The sequence below is a fragment of the Zingiber officinale genome, chromosome 1A (genome assembly GCF_018446385.1).
Source record: "Zingiber officinale cultivar Zhangliang chromosome 1A, Zo_v1.1, whole genome shotgun sequence".
In the NCBI taxonomy this organism is placed as follows: Eukaryota; Viridiplantae; Streptophyta; class Magnoliopsida; order Zingiberales; family Zingiberaceae; genus Zingiber; species Zingiber officinale.
In genome coordinates, this window is record NC_055987.1 from 12,433,926 (window position 1) to 12,455,988 (window position 22,063).

Sequence of the window (22,063 nt, forward strand, 5' to 3'; positions counted from 1 at the left end):
TCTAAAGAGGACCTATTAGGCGCTCATGCTAAGATTAACTTGTCTGTATGCGAGCATTGTCTTTCAGGAAAGCAACTAAGAAATCATTTGGTAAGGCTAATAGAGCTGAGTCAACATTGCAATTAATTCATTCGAATATTTATGGACCAATGAATGTGAAGGCTAGAAATGGAAGTTCATATTTCATTACATTTATTAATGACTTCATACGATTTGGTCATGTGTATTTGATCTCTCATACATTTGAAGCATTAGATTGCTTTAAATGTTATTTAACAAAGTTGAGAATTAATTGGAAAATAAGGTCAAAACTTATGTACTGACCGTGGAGGTGAATATTTGTCTGATCAATTCAAAACAATATATAATGATAAATGGATCATTAGACAACTCACTATCCCTAGAACTTCACAGTAAAATGAGGTTGCTAAAATAAGAAATCAAACTCTTCTATATATGGTTAGGTCTATGATGACTCAAACTAATTTGCCTATTTCCTATTGAGGAGATGCATTATTAACTACAACCTATACACTTAATCGAGTGCATTCTAAATTTATTCCATTCACTCCATATGAATGTTGGACATGCAGAAAACTAGATTTGAGTAATTTGAAACCTTGGGGTCAACTGCCTACGTTCATGATAAGACTTACGAATATTAAAAATTAGGACCTAAAGGTAAGAAATGTATCTTTATAAGGTATTTTGAGACTTCTAAAGGTTATGCATTCATTGGTGAGCGACCAGATGAAATCATCTCTGAAATAGAGTCAAAAGATACTACTTTTCTTGAAACTAAGTACCCAACATGAGGTGCAGTTGATAAAATGATTCCTCTATTTGCAATAGAGGAGTAAGATAATATTCCTTTATCAACAAATCAGGTGTCATGAGAGATGCTTGAATCTATTCAATCTAGGGAGAGTGATTTGTCGATGAATGAGTCAATTTCTCAATTATCTATCTATGAAGAAGTAGTAGTCAGATTATTCCTCGAAGAAGGTTTGACATTGAGAATGAGGCACTAGTAGAAGTTTGGGTTTTTACTTCGCCACTGGTTACTTCGACTATTATAAATTATGAAATAATATATAATAATAAACTTTGGTAATAACACCAGCAAAGTAAAATATCATTATTTACTTTAGATTTAAAAAAACATGGGCTTCACTATTAATTTATAGTAATATTTTACTTTAGTATAATAATTTTAATGAAGTAAAAAGTAAAAAAAAAATTGTAATTTATATGTGTGAAGTAAAAAAGATGAACCGTTCCCTATATATAACTTTCTAATATACAATATAATTCTCACTTCGTATATTACTTTATAATATACAATATAATTCTCATTACTTTATAATATACAATATAAAATTATAACACTTACCCTCTGTTTGGGAGGAGGTGAGTAAAGGGGAGGGAAAGGTAAACATGGGTAAAAAGTATTTTTACACTTGTTTGGGAGAGAGTGAGCTATGAAGGGGAAGGGGAGAGAAGGGTAAAGCTTCCCCTTGCATGCTCGGGAATCAGCGAAATTCCTTACACCCCAAATTGGGGTGTAAGGAAGGGTAAGGAAAAATTATCCCAATTTTATCCTTATTTATATTTTCATATGCAGATTTATTAAAAAAATAAGAGGATATTTTTATAAATTTATATATTTAACCTTCATTTCCATCCCTTTAAACTTTCCCTCCCTTCCAAACAAGGGCAAGATAAATATATTACTTTCCCTCCCTTCCCCTTCCATCCCCTTCCATTAATGAACCTTACCTCACCCCATCCAAACAGAGGGTTAAACGTGTTTTGCATCTCCCCATCACAACTCAGCCCTTCAATGATTTGCCTGCCCTTCACTGCTCAAACCCTAGGGGCACCACTTTGCATCTCCAGCCTTCCACCGTCGTCGGAGACTACTTATAACTCCTTAATTCGAAAGCTTAAGGTTTGAAGCCTTCTATTTTGGTATCAATCGATGTTTAAACTCAATCACTCATCTCGCTCAAACCCTATAAACTTCTTCTTTAACCCACAAGTTTCCATGTCTATTATCTCTTCAAAAATAATGTTTCCTTTATGATGTTGTTTCTAGTCCTGTTCCTTCATGGAAATTTGGCCATACCTATTCTTTTTGTTACCTGCTCATGCAATTTAGTTTTTTTTTACTCATGTATTTGCTATTGGCCAACTGGTTGGTTAACCTTCTTCTTTTACCCATCTAAAGTGGCTTGGAATGTATTGTTAGATTTAAAACCCTTTTTATGTGTCTATTAATGGTAAATTGCTCTTTCTGTAATAGTGATTTTGTCATCTTATTCTTTTATGAAGTTTTTGCAACACATGTAAGTTCCTAGATATTTGAAATATTTAAGTGATACTAAATTCTTGTGTTCCCCAGTTCATTGTATTTTAGCTGTTAGATTTCAGATTCTTGACTGGTTAATTTAATGGTCTATCAGACATTAAGAGCTAAATTTTAGGCCAAGATCTCTTATCTACCTAAGCTTGGTTCAAAAGAAATTCAATAAGTAACACCTCCTAAGAAGCTCTTTATAGGGCACCAAACACACTAAAATCCAGTAAACCAAGTGGTTATGAGATGAGCACCAAACACAAAACACCAATCTTATTGCAACAGATGCAGCCACCAATCGGTTTGCCATTAATCTGTTTGTATCCCTTTGCTTTATAGTTATCAATTTCATCATTAGAAAGATACTTTGATTTGTAAACACCCAATGACAAAGTACAAGGATGGACAAATTCACATGTTTGTCATTTGTGAAGATTCATACCCGTGAAAGTATGAAAACAGATTTTGAACGGAAATAAAAGCTTTGCTCTCTTCAAAACTAGGTAAGTCAATTATTGGTCAATCCACAAAGGAGGTGGGAAGGGTAATAGACGGTTCTTGTGGAGGGTTGAATATGACTATTGGTGGCAATGTTTTAAAATGTGATATAGAAGAGCTTGAGAAATAGTGTAATTTAGCATGCTTATACTGCATTTAGTATTAGTGGTTATTAATAGTGTGAGTCTGCTCATTCCTTGCATTGCTAGCTTGCAAGTGTGTTTTACTATTTATATAGAGTCTTTCTAAGTGTTTATTGGTTGGTCTAAAGATTTGGTAATTTTTCCAACGACAAAGGTACTTGTTTTCACTTGATTTTGTGTTTGCAATTTTTATATATGCTGCTTGGATAATGATTTAGTTTATAATACTTGTATGAATATTCTAAATTGTAGAAGAAGAGAAAACCTCAACCATTTTCTCTATCAGATGTTCTTGGCATGCAAGTATATCTACTCACATGTTGTTAGATTGATGGATGAATTGGAGTGTCACGCCCCGAGGGAGTCTCTGTCCGAAGAAATTTCGGCAGCATCTCCCCTGTACGGGTGACAATCTGAGGCAAATCTACATACAAAATATACATCAGCCACAAGCGGCTGGAATATACACACAACCACGCAGTTTATATCATCTGCCCACTCGGCTGGAACAAAATAAACAACCACGCAGTTATATATATATTTAACAGCCTACTCAGCTGTACTAAAACCAAAAACACAACGGAAAAGGACAACACATACAACCCAAAACTAAAACTGCTAGCCGGCTAGGCTTACACAACACAACAATATAACATCTCCAGAAACAAAATCGGAATACAACACTAATTACACCAATTATAAATACCGAAGTAAAAATACACAAAAACGTAGACATGTCTTCGGATGTGATGTGGGGACCGGCAGCCAAAATACTCCAAGCGTCTCCATAAACAATCTAGTACCTGAAAAGATAGTGTCCACGGGGTGAGTTCAACAACTCAGCAGATACCTAGTTGACATGTATAGTAAACTATAACAAATAGTAATAACTATGGAGTACAGTCTCCTAATCAAAAGAAGGTAATGCATAATAGAAAAGGGCTGAAGAGTACTGTACTCACCAGGGCCACCTATCAGAGTAATCAGGTCGTCAGACCGGAAGTGTCATAAATCCTGTATGCATGTCAAACATATGCATCCATCCAAATGCAGCATATAAGTACAGCAAACACAAGTAGTAAATGCATAAATGCATATGATGTCCATGATGCGTCCTGGTCACCCCTGACGCCAGTCAGTCATCTCACACACAATGGTGAGACCGAGTGGGTAGGGCTGTGACAACCGTGCACTCTACCGTCACTATACCTGATGAGTGACTGAGTGGACGGGATGCTGTCGGAGTACTCCTGTCCTGTGACCCCAAATCATAAATGGGGGAGCTCAATGCTCTCATCTCCCGGTACACGATGATGGGGAGGTATCTCTGCCGGCTACCACGTTAAGTCACCTGACCAACGGAGCCAAACAGAGTCCACCGTCTGCCGGCTACTACGCTGCTACACTAAATGCCAGCGGAGCCAAACAGAGCGGAACTGTCTGCCGGCTACCACGCTGAGTCCTCAGACCAACGGAGCCAAACAACAGAACCACCACACACTTGTCTGATATACTACTAACCCATGAGCGGTGGTGTGTGCAGTACATGTAACTGGCGATGTGCTCAACCATAGTGGAGCCGACAATCGTGCAGCATGCAATCATGATGCATGACACTAAGCATAGCAATAAACTGATCAGCATAGTCATATCCATAAATATAGAATGATTACTGTAATATCGATGGTCAAATATGAAGATCTAAAGTACACAGGTCAGATAGAATATCAAAACCCTAGGTCCTGAACATAACAAGCATGGTATGTCACTACCTCTCTGAGCATATATATATATAATCATGTGGGTACTAGAATAAAATGCATATCAGGTGAGCAAACAAGTATGAAACAGGTATCCCGTAGTGACGTACCGAAACAAGGACGAACATAATTATTACTAAACGCTATAACCTACTAGACATATCAATAAGACATATCAAAAAGATAAGTCAAGGTACCCGCCTCCAATAGCAGGTCCAATCCAGTCCAATCCAACGTCGAGATGCTCGTCTCGAATCAGAGTCCTGTAATACATAATATCCAGATTTAGCTAATTTCATATAAATAAATTAGCTAAATCAAATCCTCGAGAAACTATCATAAATTCAGATCCAATTATAAACCCTAATTGGATCATCTAACTCCTCAATTGACTTAACTAATCCATTCGAATTTGGACTTGCAATAAGCATAACCAATCATAGTAATTGACCCAATTTAGCCCTGATTCAACACATATATCAAATTCAAACCTGAATTCAAATAACCTTTAAACTAACTTACCCAAATCCAATCGACTTTGCTGTTGACTCACTCGAAGATACTTGCCGCCATATGATCAAGCAAGATGGTGATAGTTGTCTTCCCAATCAAATACCCAAAATCATCAATTGTTGGTCGACATTCAATAGGTCCATAATGCTACTAAATGGATCTGCAAACCCACTGCAAATCAGATGAGTACAACCATCGATCAGGTAGGAAGGAAAACAAAGACAAAAGAGCCTCACCATACTTGCTGAAAACCACCTACCTCACACTTACAAATCGGATCATGAAGAGGAAGTTCTAGCATCGATCCTTCTCCGGCGACCACAACCCCCGACGACAGATACAGGTGTTGGTGCATCTCACTGGTGGTGTCGGAAAGTGAACAGAATCTAGGGCATCTCTCCAAGCTTCGGTGAACAATGATGGAAGGAGACCCGATGCTACTGAAAGTGAGAGATCGGCTGGGGGTCTCGGATGCCGGCGGCCGGCGCTCGAGCGTTGATCGGTGCTGAGAAGAACCAGGAGGAAGAGGAAATCAATTGCTCACCTCCAGAACCCCGACCTTTCTTCCCACCGGCGATCACTGGATCTGGCCCGATCCAACAGCGTTCAGTGTTGGCGTGAGGAGAAGATGTTGGGATCGACAGAGGAGAGGGGCACGAGATCTGGAAAGTCGGGCTCAAATCGTCGGCGATCTGCCCTGCGGCGTCGGAGAAAAGGACGGAGGACGGCGCTAGGGCAGAGGAGAATCGTCACCCGGCGGTGCTAGGGCACAAGCGAGGCGGCACTAGGTCAAAACTGGTGGGCAGCGGAGGTGCTGTGAAGAGGAAGAAGACAACCGGCGGAGGAGGAGAAGGGATCGACCGACGGTTTGAGGAGAGAAATCGCCGGGTTGGGGAAACAGAAGAAGTTCGGCGAAAACAAAAGAAAAAGAAAAAAAAGAAAGAAAGAAATAAATTCAACTTTTCCTCGTTAAAACGGGGTAGCCCAAACAGATTTTCACGGACCCCGTTTTTATCCCTGATAACTCGTCCGTACGAGCTCGGAAAAATTCCCCAAAAATTCCCAAAAATTCTGAAAAATTCCCTTATCATTATTCGTCATTTTCCGGTATTTTACATGGAGAGCATATACATAGAGTTTGAGGATATTATGTTTGGACATCCTAAAAGTATGTGATTGCTAAGAGAAGATATCTTGTGCTTTATGGAGATAAGAGAGATATGTGCCAGACAAATTTTGATTTATATGGAGTATGTTATGTCTAACTTACAATGTTTGTTTGCATTTTTAATATTTTATTTGGAACTTGTCCATACCTTGAAACATTTCTAACCGAGTTATATAATATTTGAGTGCAGTCACCTCTATAAATATTTGAGGGATGAAGATAGGGTTGATTATGTTTCATTTGTGGATCTCGGCCACATACCTACATGGCCACTTGGTAAAGATGGTCGTGACTTATCACAACATATTGTTGACTAGTTGGAAGCAGTGTGTAGAGACAACACCTGCCTCATCCCATACAACACTGGGTAAGATTTTAGTTATTTATCAATTCTTACTACATATTAGTCAATGTTATATTTTCATTTTTGCAGGTACCATTGGATCTTGACTATCCACTAGTAGAATTTCCTTGATTTACTTCACATATTCATCGAAGTTATAGATAGATAATTACTGAAGTAGATGCATATGAAGTAATATGGTACTATTTTACTTTGTCTTATCACCGAAGTTATATCCAAGAAAAAAGTGAAGGCTTTGACCGGTTCAAGGAGGCAAAACCGATTCAGTGTTGGACCGATGCTGAAGTAAAAAAAAAAAAACATCTTTTACTTCGTTTATTTTGTAAAGTGTCGAAGTAATTGATAATATATAACCTTACAATTTATATTGATTGTTGAAGTAAAAACACATCTTTTACTTCATTGATTGTGTAACATGTTGAAGTAATAGATGATATGTAACTTCATAATTTATATTGATTAGTGAAGTAAATATATTCTATAACTTCACCATCATTTTTATTTATCAAAATAGTTGGTATTATGTTATTTCATAATTTACATTTATTGACAAAGTAATTGATTGTCAAGACTTTATTGTTTTGTATTATACTCAAGTAATTTATAAAAAACGACTTTACAATTATTAAACTGTGATGAAGTAAATGTTATCTTTAACTTCACACAATTTGAATGTGACGAAGTATTTTGTTTTATATTACTTCACTATTTAGTGTTAGTATTGAAATAAATAGTCATATTTTATTTCAACACAATTTTAATTTAACGAAGTAATTATTGATTACCACAACACTAATTTAATAAAGGAGTGAAGTAAAAACATATTTTTTTACTTCATCAAAATTAAACAATAATTTAATATACAATAATACCATAATAATTATATATATATATATATATATATATATAGTTTTGATACTGTACGCGTCTTCTTATATGCTCCCGTGCGCATCGCATCTTCTGTTTTTTTTTTTTTTTGTTTTTTTTAAATCCAAGATTTTCTCATCGTTAATTTGCTTTTATGTTTTAAAACCTTACTCGCCTCGCCGTTCCTCGCCGAAACCTAACTTTTCTCTTCGCTCGCCTCGCGCTCGCCTCGAGCTCGCCTCGTCGTTCCTCGCCGAAACCTAACTTTTCTCTTCGCTCGCCTCGCGCTCGCCTCGAGCTCGCCTCGTCGTTCCTCGCCGAAACCTAACTTTTCTCCTCGCTCGCCTCGCGCTCGCCTCGAGCTCGCCTCGTCGTTCCTCGCCGAAACCTAACTTTTCTCCTCGCTCGCCTCGCGCTCGCCTCGCCGTTCCTCGCCGAAACCTAACTTTTTCCTAGCCTTCGCCTCGGTGTAGCCTCGCCGTTCCTCGCCGAAACCTAACTTTTCTCCTCGCTTGCCTCGCTCGCCTCGCGTCTTCTTTTTATTGCATTTTTGGGATTCTGCATCCGTTTCGTCATATGTGTTTTTCTCTGTTTCTCTAGGGTTGCTTCGGCTCCTGGAAAGGTCTTGATCACAGGTGGCTACGTCATCTTGGAGAGGCCAAATGCTGGCATAGTTTTCACCACCGCCGCTCGCTTCTATGCCATCGTCAAACCGCTGTAGGACGAAATCAAACCTGATAGTTGGGTCTGGGTGAGTGGTGCCTTTCCTTTTGTTCTTCGATCACATTATCATATGATGCAAGTGAAAAAGTTCTATCCTTGATTCGCCAATGGGATTTTTTCGGTGAATAAGTAGAAAAGAAAATCTAAACTTGAAAATAGCCATCAACAATATTGGTAATTATAAGTTTCCTTGCTAATTTAGTTTGGGGTGAAGAGAAGTGTGAATGCAATTGCATTGTGTTTGTGCCTAGAATTATATACCAAATCGAGTATTTTCCTTGTTGCAATTGTGTATAGTTTTCGACTGATGAGTGAGCTTCTTCAGTCATGGACAGATGTTAAAGTAACTTCCCCTCAGCTTTCTTGGGAGGCCACATACAAGTTGTCTCTGATAAACTCTATTCTGCAGTGCACTTCTTCAAGGCAAGTACTTTATTGTCTCCTTATTTGTAATGCATCTGTTCGTGCAATCACAAGGCCAGTGGGATTTGATGCAGCCTTATCGATTTTGGTCTAAACATCACGAAATTACTGCTGGGCACAGCAACATATTGCCTTGTCGTGGCTGTAGATTTAGTTGGTTCTGTAGTTGATTCTCAATAAAGGTTGATTCTTCACCCTCGAAAGATAATGATCAATGGATATTGCAAAGGTTGCATAGAAATGAGGCATTCTAATACAGGGTAAATTGCTTAGTTCTCTATCAACTTATGTTTTCAGGGACTCAGTCAACCCCTTTGTGGAGCAAGCTGTGCAATATGCTATAGCTGCATCCAAGGTAATACTCTCTGAAAAGGAAAAGGATAAATTACAAAAACTACTTCTACAAGGTATGTTTTTTTCTTTATTTTTAGATATATAATTTGTACTTTATTAGCTCTTTTCTCTAAGTTTTACACTTCTCCATGCAGGTCTTGATATTACAATCTTAGGAAGCAATGATTTATACTCTTACAGAAATCAGGTGCAAACCTAAGGTTGCAAAAACAGGACTTGGCTCATCAGCAGCAATGACCACATCAGTCGTTGCAGCACTCCTTCATTACCTTGAAGTTGTTACTCTTCCATTTTCAAGCAGAAGCCAGTTAGATGACAAAATATCTGATTCAGATCTTAATTTAGTACACATTGTTGCCCAAAGTGCTCATTGTTTAGCTCAAGGAAAAATTGGCAGTGGATTTGTTCAAGATTTGCTGAAGTAGTGCTTAAGCTTTTCCAATCGTAATATCGATGACTGCCCACACTTGATCTTGGCATTCAAGAATTGGTTCCGACGAGCAAATAGGCTGGCTACCAATGATGACATTGTAGGTTGAGAAAATAGTGGATGTTGATATTATGAATCATTCAAATGAAATACCTTTTTGTTTGAAATTTATGTATGTTGTATATGATCTTTTCTCAAGAAACTAAAGAGACATAAATACAGTACTCATGTGTTGTAACTGTCTTATGCAAAACAGCCCTTCCATATAGATCGTCGTGGCATGAACTACCTTTCCCCACCCCCACTACTGCACGAAATCCTGCTTTGGTGGGCTTCCCCCAAGGTGAGACCGAAGGTCTACCTCCTTTTGTGCGCCCCTCACCTCCTCCATGAGGATGATCCACTGGATTCATTGCAACACCACGAACAATGGGGCCTCTGTCTAACCGCCTGCTTTGTCCTGCTTTTCTAAGCTTACGTGCACCATGGTTGGGATGGGAAACAATACCAATAGTAGCTCGGCATCGGGAATCTATGACTTTTTCAACACCCGAAGGTAGCTGCACTTCACATTGTGGGGCTGGGAATAAATGAATTTACAATTTACAAACAAAATTCAAAGTAATAAAGATTAACATCAACAGATAAAAAAAAAATGTCCATCAACACCAACATTTAATTAAATCTTCCAACATTGATATGAAATATATATAAAAAAATTCATCAGATATAAATACAGTACTTATGTGCTGTAACTGTCTTATGCATATGAGAATAAATGAATTTACAATTTACAAATAAAATTCAAAGTGATAAAGATTAACACCAACAAATAAAAAAAAATTATCCATTAGCACCAACATTTAATTAAATCTTCCAAAATTGATATGAAATATATATAAAAAAATACATCGCCAAGATTAAGCAGCCTGCTCAAATGTCTTTCCAAGCACTAGATCTGGGATATCGTCATCTTTGCCACCTTTAGGTGCTGCAGCTTCAGGTGATCGTCTTTAGAACTGCTTTGCAAACTTCCGCAAGTTATCTAGATTATCAACACCTGAGAGACCAAATGTTCACTCAAATGTTAATAAGAGCATTCATAAGTACAAATCTAGCTAACATAAGTATAATAGCTAAAAAATGCAGATGTTTTCAATAATAAAATAATGCATTTATCCATTTGCAACAAAACATACATATATAGAGGAACAATGCATTTACCATTTACAAAAAAAAAAAAAGAATAAACATACAAAAATCCAGAAACCCTATGCTCTAATGAGAAAATAGCAAGCAAAGCATTGAAGAAGAATACCATCGTCGGTCTCATACTTGTTATTAGATCTACAAAAGTTTTATCCTAGCGCATATTGTTTGAACCTACAACAATAAAGGCAATTATTAATTTCAATATCTCAATCAATCAACTACTATAAGTTTATAAAATTAAACTTTGATGGTACCAGCTATAGATGCTAATTCTTCTTCATATGTATCATCATCGCTATTATGATGAGTATCTATAGTTGATCTGAAAATCAACACATCGTTATATTTACAAGTTTAATAAAAAAAAAATAATTAGCAAATGAAATAATCATACAAATATAAAATTAATCGACACATACCCTTGTTGTAAAATTGGACAATTGCGCTTGTCATGTGACACACCTCGATGCCCACATCCACGACATAACCGGGACTTTGAAGTTGACTTCTCCTTTGATGATTTTAGTCTCTTCCCACATCCCTTTGTTCTTACTAAAGAATGATCAATAATATTATGAGACCTACCCATGGATTTCTTCCTTTGACCCTCATTGTCATATGTTTTACTAGTATTCATCTCTTTAATTTTGCTGTAGATATAATCGAATTGTTCATCCAAGAAATTTGTCCCCTCATCAGTCAAAGATGCATCATCAATTAATAATGAAGCTTTAATGGATAACCTTGAGTGTCTTGACATCAAAACTCTTTCTGGATCATCGATGTAATTTTGCTTACCCAAAGCATGTATTGCTCCAACCTTTGCATCTCGTGTCCATCGTTTGAGTATATACTTATCTGGCAAATGAAACACTTGATTGATACGAAAAAAGGCTAACATATGCCTGCATGGAATGCCATCGAACTCAAATTTCCTACAGCTACAGAATATATTGTCCTTCTGTTTGTCATGCGTAAGCACCCTTGGTTTGGAGGAAGAACTACTTTGAAATTTCATCACATGATAAACCACTGAGTCAACTCCCATAGATGCTTGTTGCACATAATAACCATGAATTTCACTTATTTCACTTTGAAACTCCATCCATTTCTTTTTCGTGTATAACTTAACCATTTGAGATTCCATTGGCCAGTTTGTCTTAATCCTGGGAAGCTCATTCATATCAATATGGTCAGCAACTAACTCATTGTGTCTTTGGTGTCTCAGTGCCCTATTGAAACGGATGATAAAATCCATCAATGAATTCTTATTTGAAACATACCTCTTGAAAAATGCATGTGAAACTTCAGATCTTTGACTACTTGACATTCCAGCACAAAATATATGACTAAAATATGCTGGCACCCACTTGTGTCGTAATTCATACATCGAAGACAACCAATCATTTTTCTCCAAGTTAGCACACTTGATAACTTCTTCCCATAAATTCTCAAATTCATCAGGTGTGGTAGAATTTCCAATGACATTTTTTATGCTTTGGTAGTAGTCACGAAAAGTCAAAGGGTCTAATTTATCTGGAAATTTGTTCAGTATGTGCCACAAACAATATCGATGTACTGTCTGAGGGAAAACTTGGGCAATTGCTTTCGTCATAGCAGGATCCTGATCAGTGATGATCACATTTGGTGCACCTTTAGGCATAGCTTCTATGAACTTGTTAAACAGCCAAACAAAAGACTCAGTTTTCTCATCACTTATAAAGCCGCAACCAAAAACAATTGTTTGATGATGATGATTAACTCCTACAAACGGTGCAAAAATTAATCCATATTTGTTGGTGTTATATGTTGTATCAAATACAACTACATCACCAAATACATTGTATGCCGTCCTTGATACATATTCCGCCCAAAAACACCTACTAAATATATTATCTGAATCAGTCTCGTAATCAAAGAAAAAAGCTGAATTCTTCTCTTTCTCAGATGCAAATAACTCGATTAGTGTTTCAGCATCGATACCCTTTTGTTCATCCCTTAACTGTTTCTCAAAGTTTCTAATATCTCTTTCTGTACAACCTACCAGCTCAGGCCCTCCATACTCTATCTCTAATAATCGCATTTGTTGGCAAGTTGGCACATTTGCCTCTGAAAACTGTTGAGTCAATGCTTTCTTTGTTGTCGAAACATTACGATGTGAGCGTAATAAATGCACCTTTGAAGGAGTTGAAAGTGGATGATTATGACCTTCCATGAAGTTAGTGACAACCCAATTAGGTCCAGTTTGTTTTTTGAAAAGTGAAATCTTTGACTTACAACCAGTTCTAATTTCGCCTCGTGCTCTTTCCCTCGTCCGTTGATCACCGTTTGCCTGTTTATTTCGTTGATCATTTGTATGCCCTTCTTTAAAGCATACAAATGTTTTCCACACAACTTCATTTGTCATCTTATTTTTCTTGCTATTATTTATCATCGCACTAAATCCAGATTCTCGTGCATATTGGTTATAGAACGAAAATGCCTCCTCTATTGATGAGAATTCCATCCCATATTTTGGCTTTCGATCATCTGCAACTTGGGGAATGTATAGCTGATCATTTTCTTCCATTGTTGAGGAATTTCAGATTTAGATGAAGTGAAGTTCTGCATATCACCATATAGCCACAAAAACATTCTAAATCAAATAGACACAAGGAAAAGGATGTTGCTAAATTGTGAAGGTTTGATAAGTACAATATAACAAGTCTATCGTTTGGTAGAATAGTTAAAAATTAGTTAGTAATCTAACATCACAGTGTTCTCATGTGGTGGTCATCGCCAATGAGAAATGTTTACATTCAACATCAAAGAAACAAATAGAAGAGAGAAAAATTATAATTATTAAGATTCTAGTGTCTGTATACATCCAACATAGAAACAAATCAAATAGGCTAACAATGGCAAAAGTTTTACCACTATAATGATAACCATGGACAATGGGAAGTAGAATGGATGCATTATATCTTTGCAAATAAACAATAAATCTAGGATACTCCAATGAATAGAATTCTTAGCTTTATATACTAGGGACACTAGTATTTATACTTGCTAGAATAGAGAATGAATTCACTAAGTTGGTCCTTTAATCTAAATGTCGTAGTAGTATAATGGTGTGCTGTTTATTCTTTAATACTCTTTCGATTCTCATAATCATAAAAGGACACTCAAGTATAGTTTCATCACATATAGTTTGCAACTGTGATCAGGGGATTGATCACTCTGCAGTCATCATGGTAAGCTGTGTTGTTTATTTCTTATTTGATTGCTGGTAAAGAAGTCTTTGTTCAAAATGAGACACTTAAAAAAGGATATTTCTTGGATCATTCAAATTAATCATAAACTAGAACAATAAAATCATATTTGCATGGTCATAATTTTTACTTATCCACTATTTGGGTTTGGTCAGCTTACCTAGCAATGAAGGAGCATCACTGTCAAGATAAATCTGAAGGAAAACGGTTCGTGATAAGAAAACTGATTTGTATATTTAAAAAAAAATATCATCTATTTAACCAATTCTAAAGAAAGACTACTTTATATTATAGTAACCATTAAGCCTCTTATTTTCCACATGGATGTAGTTAGATTTAGTTGGCATTCTGTAGAAGCCACCCAAGAAGAAAACTATGAAGCTGACCTTTGGAATTTATTTTCCAGAAGAAGCCAAACAGAAATAAAATTTAGAATGTGTCACAATTCAGTTTTAAATGAATAATAAACACCCAATCAAAGTTCTTTTAGACAATGACCGGTAAAAAATAGATTGTACCCTTCTATTTCCCAAACCAATAAATCCAGAGTACGTATTGTTAAAGGTAAATGGATGGAAATAGTAGTCATGAGTCCAATTAACAGCCAACTACAATTAAGTACAAGAAAAGAGAAATAGAAAAGAATTGGGTAGAAATATGTTCAAAAATGGACAAAAGGTAAATTATCAACCTATCTAAGTACCACAGGATGGAAAGAATAGCAATGAAATTGACAGTAGTTCAAAAAGCAACCGAATACAGAAAACAATGCATAATCATAGTAATTCAAAAAGCAATTCTCACATAGAGTGACGGTGGTAGGGATGGCGTCGCGGCGACGGGTCGGTGTCGGTGGCTCTCGTCAAACGCTGAGGAACACCGAGTCGAGGAGCACGGCGTCGCGGGCGAGGAACGCCGAAGCAAGCAACTGAACAAGGAAGGCCGAGGAACACCGAGGCTACACCGAGGCGAAGGCTAGGAAAAAGTTAGGTTTCGGCGAGGAACGGCGAGGCGAGCGCGAGGCGAGCGAGGAGAAAAGTTAGGTTTCGGCGAGGAACGACGAGGCGAGCTCGAGGCGAGCGCGAGGCGAGCGAAGAGAAAAGTTAGGTTTCGGCGAGGAACGGCGAGGCGAGTAAGGTTTTAAAACATAAAAGCAAATTAACGATGAGAAAATCTTGGATTTAAAAAAAACAAAAAAAAAACAGAAGATGCGATGCGCACGGGAGCGTATAAGAAGACGCGTACAGTATCAAAACTATATATATATATATATATATATATATATATATATATATATATACTTAAAATGCATTAATTAGATCAATAAATTATCCATTCAAAAATTAACAATTCACAAATTTATCCACCAATCCACAAGTATAACCAAAAAATACATCCACAAAATCAAAAGTGTATTCATAAGTACGTATATCTAAAAATACTCAATATAAAATAAATTATTTATCCCAACGCACACAACCTATTTAGGAACCTACATACGAGTAGATGAATTTGCTCCATTCACTTCTGACTTCATCATGTTGAGATTAGTTATAATATTGATTCTTGATTGTTCCTACAAACTTTTATATAAAAAATAAAAAAATATAAAATACATTAGATTCATAAAATCATTCATCCAAAAAAATGATGAATATTCATAAAGAAATAACAAAACTAAACATATGACATAAGATCCTAAATATTCTCCAATCCTATATAAGAGTTATAAAGATCTTAAATAATTCAATTTAAAAAGAGGAAACAAAGCATATAAAGAAAATTAGACAAGTAGATACATGCAACAATTACAACAGATGGCTAATATGGACTAGTAATTGCATTAGCAACAAAGCATGATGGGCACTATCTACTTGATTACAATTTGGTTTGCCTTAGTTATCCATGGGTTAAGGGATAAAACAAAGCAAATATGTATTAGAACTCATCACATCCATTATATATCATAAACAAAAAACTCATCATCTTCTCCAACTATGGATTTTCACATTCAACTATCTCTTTCATGTACCTCATCACACAATATCCATATTCAACGGAACCACTTTGTTTTAGATTACCCTATAATGTACTCAAAAAGTAATGCAACGGTCACAATCCAAATAATAAGATCTATCAATTCATGTCTTAATACATAGGTCATTTAGCAGTACCCTTCGAGGCATTGTACATTTTGACCCCCACTACATTTTTAAGAGTAAAAAAGCTATTTTTTCATATTTATAAGTGAATGCATTCAAAATCAACATAATCTACTATCTACTTGGTCACTATTGTTTTCCATGCATCATCTCGGTTTCTATTAGACATAGAGTCCAATAAATATATCATATTTTTATCTTCATTGACATTGATGATTCTCCCAGTTGACGATGAGGAACCTCGAACGGTTGAGGAAGCTTTGAGATGCTCAGTTAGAAAAGAATGGAAAATTGCAATGGATGAGGAAATGAAGTCAATGAGAAAGAATCAAGTTTGAGATTTAGTCAATCTTCCTTCGGGCCGAAGGGTAATAGGAAATAAGTGAATTCTCAAAATTAAGAGGAAAGTAGATGGATCAATTAATTAATACAAAGCTCAATTAGTTGCAAAAGGATATATCCAAATGGAGGATATTGATTTTGAAGAGATATTCTTCCCAGTTGTAAAGTTTGTATCAATACGCGCGTGTTATTTTAGCTATAGTAGCACAATTTAACATGAAATTATTTCAGATGGATGTAAAAATGATTTTCCTTAATGGTAATCTTGACAAGAAAATCTATATAGAACAACTAGAATGTTACATTACTAAAGGCCAAGAGAATAGAATATGTAGACTTAAGAAGTCTATATATGGGCTAAAACAAGCATCGAAATAATGGAACATAAGATTTAATAAAGTTATTCTATCTTATGGTTTTGAAATGATCAATGAGGATCATTGTGTTTACTTAGGAAAGTAAAAAAAGAAAAATTTGTTATCTTATCATTATATGTTGATGATATGCTAATAGCTGGAAGTGACATAAAATATGTGATAGAAGTCAAATAATGACTTTCATCACAATTTGATATAATAGATATGAGAAAAGCCAAGTACATCTTAGGAGTGAAGATCTTAGAGATCGATTAAAAAGTCTTTTGGGTTTATCTCAAGAGGCTTATATTGAAAGGGAGTAAGTTAGAATTTCATTACCTAGAGGGAGTTTGCCCTTTTAGGGGAGAATGAAGGGCTTAACTTATAGATTCATATATTGGCATGAAGGAAGTTGAGGCTATGAGAGTAGCCTAATTTCCTAACTTAACAAGAGGTATTGTCAAATATCAAAAAGGGGGAGATTGTTGGTGCAATAATTCCCTAGGTCAAGGTTGACCTGGTTAACCAAGCCTGAGTCTTGGTTTGGGTTTCGATGTTTGACAATATATTGAGTTTAGATGATATGGACAATGCAGGTGCAGTTGTTCATTTGGGGAGATTGTTGATGCAATTCCCGTTTGGTCAAAGTTGACCAGTTAATATTGTGAAGGAAAGTCAAGTAGGTCAAGGTTGACTGGATACTTGACTGAAAGTCCTGGTGAGTGAAGCCAGGCAGAAGAAAGTCCTGGTGAGTGAAGCCAGGCAGAAGAAAGTTCTGGTGAGTGAAGCCAGGCAGAAGGAAGTCCTGGTGAGTGAAGCCAAGCAGAAGGAAGTCCTGGTGAGTGAAGCTAGGCAGGAGGAAAATCTTGGTGAGTGAAGCCAGGTGAAAGACCTAGTGAATGAAGCTAGGCAATTGGGAAAGTCCTGGTGAGTGAAGCCAGGCAGGAGAAATCCAGATGGGTCAAGGTTGACCAGACATTTGGTGAGAGTCTAAGTAGGTCAAAGGGATTGACCGGATACTTGGCACGAGGAAGAAAAGTCCAAGTAGGTCAGAGGAATTGACCGGATACTTGGCAAGAAGAGAAAAGTCCAAGTGGGTCAAAGGGATTGACCAGACACTTGGTGAGAGAGTCCTAGCTGGTCAAGGGTGACCGGATGCTAGGTCTTATGTACCAACAAGTCATGGTTGACTAGATGTTGGTTTAGGGGGCTTTAGACTTGGTTTTGGGAAAATATCAAGATCTGGATTGATCAGCCGATTGATCCAGCAGATCTGAATTGATCAGCCGATTGATCCAGCAAATTTGGATTGATCAGCCGATTGATCCAGCAAATGTGGATCGATCAGTGGATCGATCCAGCAGATCTGGATCGATCGACCGACCGATCCAGATCTGCTGGATCGATCCACTGATTGATCCAGATCTGCTGGATCGATCCACTGATCGATCCAGATCTGCTGGATCAATCGGCTGATCAATCCAAATTTGCTGGATCAATCGGCTGATCAATTCAGATCTGGTCAATCCCTTTGACCCACTTGGACTTTTCTCTTCTTGCCAAGTATCCGGTCAATCCCTCTGACCTACTTGGACTTTTCTTCCTCGTGTCAAGTATCCGGTCAATCCCTTTGACTTACTTGGACTCTCACCAAATGTCTGGTCAACCTTGACCCATCTGGATTTCTCCTGCTTGGCTTCACTCACCAGGACTTTCCCAATTGCCTAGCTTCACTCACTAGGTCTTTCACCTGGCTTCACTCACCAGGATTTTCCTCCTGCCTAGCTTCACTCACTAGGATTTTCCTTCTGCCTAGCTTCACTCACTAGGACTTCCTTCTGCCTGACTTCACTCACCAGGACTTCCTTCTGCCTGGCTTCACTCACCAGGACTTTCTTCTGCCTGGCTTCACTCACCAGGACTTCCTTCTGCCTGGCTTCACTCACCAGGACTTTCAGTCAAGTATCCAGTCAACCTTGACCTACTTGACTTTCCTTCACAATCTTAACTGGTCAACTTTGACCAAACGGGAATTGTATCAACAATCTCCCCAAATGAACAACTGCACCTGCATTGTCCATATCATCTAAACCCAATATAATGTCAAACATCGAAACCCAAACCAAGACTCAGGCTTGGTTAACCAGGTCAACCTTGACCTAGGGAATTATTGCACCAACATATATCACTAAGATGTTATAAAACTTCAATATGTAAGATTACAATATTGAACAAACACCTACAGTGAAAGGTATTATTCTAAGCAAAAGTATATATCCCAAAACTCTTGAAGAAATAGTCAAAATGAAGAAAAAAAAATCATATGTCAGTACTATTGGTAGTTTAATGTACACTATGTTGTGTACTCATCTTGATATAAGCTATATTGTTGGCTTAGTTAGTCATTTCCAGTCAAACCCAGGATTGAGACACTAAAAAGAGGTGAAGAGGATATTCATATATCTCAGAGGGACAACAGATTATTGTCTCTGTTTCCAAGGATCAAATATGAGCCTGATTGATTACACAGATGTAAATTCGGCGGGGGACCTTGATGATAAAAATTTACATCTAACTATACCTTCTTTCTAAATGGTGGCACCATCTCATAGAGTAGCAAGAAATATGCTTGTGTAGCACTATCGACAATAGAAGTTGAGTATCTGGTGTTGGATCAAAAACGCTAGAGGGGGAGGGGGGGGGGAATAGTGCTCGAGACTTTTTCACTTTTTTGTGTAAAATTATCGAGAGAGAAAACACAGCGGAAAGAAAGAGTAAAAAATAAAAAAAAAAGCCTCCACAAGTTGATTTTATCTGGTTCGGAGCTTATGACGACTCTTACTTCAAGGTCTGTGATTGTATATTGCTTTTGTTGGAAAATCCACTAATAATTTGAATGAAGTTACAAAATTTAAGTACAAGAACTATAATAATTTAAATGCTATAAATGAAATTATAATGGTGACTTAAAGAATTGAAGTTATGAGCTTTCGGTCATCTGAAAAGTGTTTCAGTGTTGCAGAGTCATTTCTGGAGTAGCGTAGGAGAGAAAATTATTCAAATTGATGTGTACAAGGTGTTAGTCGAATCCTTCTTTTATAGCCCCATATGACCGCTTACACTACTCCCCAGGCGCCTCCACAGGGTTGACGCGGTGTGCTCTCATCGAAATTTCATCCAGAAAACTTTATCTACCTCCGAGCGCCTGGACAGGTTCAGGTACCCAGACTGTTGACATGGATTGGCTAGTCGAAGCGTGCCACTGCAACCTTAGGATGAAATTTGCCTAGTCTGGGCGCTTAGACTATTTGAGTGCCCTCGGTGACGAAGGCATGGCAATTGATGTGATCCCTATTGGCCACTGACCCGAGCGCCTAGAGCAACTTCGGGCGCTTGGACAACTCTTTTCTAGCAAGCTTTATTCTACATCATAGGTTAGTCCAACAAGTAATAATATGTAAAGTAGAATAATATTTGATACTCTCCGGACTGTCCTAACTTTGAGTTTTGCTAAAACTCTAGGTCGGACTGACGCGTACTGTTCCCTCTTCAGGGAGCACATCCTCACCTACTTCTCTCATGAGAGTTCACCTTTTGTCAAACCAATCCTACAGACCATTTGGACTTTTGCTCAGCATCCAAGACCTCAGAACTTTTGCTGGACATCCGAACCTCGACCCGTCCAGTTTTTTCACCTGGTGTCCACGACCTCGAAGACTTCCATCTAGTGTCCTCAAGCCTAGGATTTTTGCCCGACGTCCTCAACTTTCCAAGACTTCACCTAGTCCCACAGACCAGGACTTCATTACCTAGCCATAATTAGGACTTTCCACCTGCTTTTTAAGTCCACTAGGAATTTCACCCTGCCTAAGTTCACTTAGGACTTTTCTGTACACTCAATCAAACTTATTAGAACAACAATAAGACTTAATTTAGAATCCTTTGCCAATATCAAAATTCAGGTTCGATCATCTGGTGCTCTTTTCACTAACATATGGCTTGTGCAGCGGTTGTGCAAGAGGTTGTCTGGTTAAGAAGGTTCCTGATGTGTCTGAAGATTGCTAAGGATAGTAGGAGTCCTATTACAGTGTACTGTGATAGTCATGTTACTATATCTTTTTTCAAAGATCCCAAATATCATAGCAAAGACCAGCATATAGAAATTAAGTATAAATTTTGTAAGGGATAAACTAAGCCATTGATTAAAGAGTCATTTCGAGGATATATGAAGTCTTTAGGACTTTGAAGAATTTAATATATTATAAAAACAATTGGATATATGAAAATGCCATTATCTATTCATTGTATATGTTTTTGTTATATTTGAATAAAGTCTCGATAAACATGTTGGCAGATTGAGATTGGTCTACTCACATGGATAATCATCTAATTTTGTTAAGTATAAATATAGGTAATACCGTTACTTATGAGATAGCTTATGTAGCTATGAATAGAGACATACCCATAAATTAAGGTCGTCTTGATAATTATGCCAAGATAAGGTCATTTATGTAATGATCAGAGTAAGTGAATCCACCATTTACTGAATCTGGTTAAGGCGAGATTGGAATTCATATATTGAATTCAGGATTAGACATTAAGTATGTCTATATCGAAATCTATATGATATTAAATTTTGAGAAAAATATGTTGTCACGCCTCAGAAGATTCTTTGCTTGATAAACAAACATCATCTCCCCCCTTATGACAACATATAAAACCTGAATACATATCTATACAGCTAAACAAAAATAATAACATTAATCCACATGGCTGGAAACAATCATGACCACGCAAGATATATAGTAACTCACATGGTTGGAAGAAAAACACAATGGAAGACAAAAGGTAAACTACATAAACAAAACAAACAATGGACTGCAAGTTGGCCCGTCTGGACACAACAACCATTAAATTAAACAAAAGACCAACACAAGACAAAAACTTGCACTCAAGTTAATTATTACATAAATATGTTTGGAAAACCAAAATATGAGTAAAAGCAACAACAGAAACAAAACTCTTGATGTAATGTGGAACTGGCAGGCAGGATCCTCCAAACAACTCTATACATATATCATTTACCTGCGACCTGAAGGAAAAAAAATACAATAGGTAGTAAGTCCAAATGACTCCAC

General features: G+C 37.1%; 1 protein-coding gene and 1 pseudogene across 1 annotated transcript; one reads left to right on the forward strand and one right to left on the reverse strand.

The window, feature by feature from the left end:
- Positions 1–8,171: 8,171 nt before the first annotated feature.
- On the forward strand, positions 8,172–9,840 carry LOC121996577 (annotated as a pseudogene).
- A 455-nt stretch (positions 9,841–10,295) lies between these two features.
- Positions 10,296–15,227, reverse strand: LOC122019202 (protein FAR1-RELATED SEQUENCE 5-like). Its single transcript, XM_042576701.1, has 5 exons — positions 14,870–15,227; positions 11,234–13,418; positions 11,069–11,136; positions 10,921–10,985; positions 10,296–10,662 (listed from the first exon to the last, which is right to left on the reverse strand). The coding sequence occupies exons 2-4, from the start codon at positions 13,381–13,383 to the stop codon at positions 10,966–10,968; spliced, it is 2,238 nt and encodes a 745-aa protein (XP_042432635.1). The 5' UTR covers positions 13,384–13,418; positions 14,870–15,227; the 3' UTR covers positions 10,296–10,662; positions 10,921–10,965.
- Between the last annotated feature and the right edge of the window lie 6,836 nt (positions 15,228–22,063).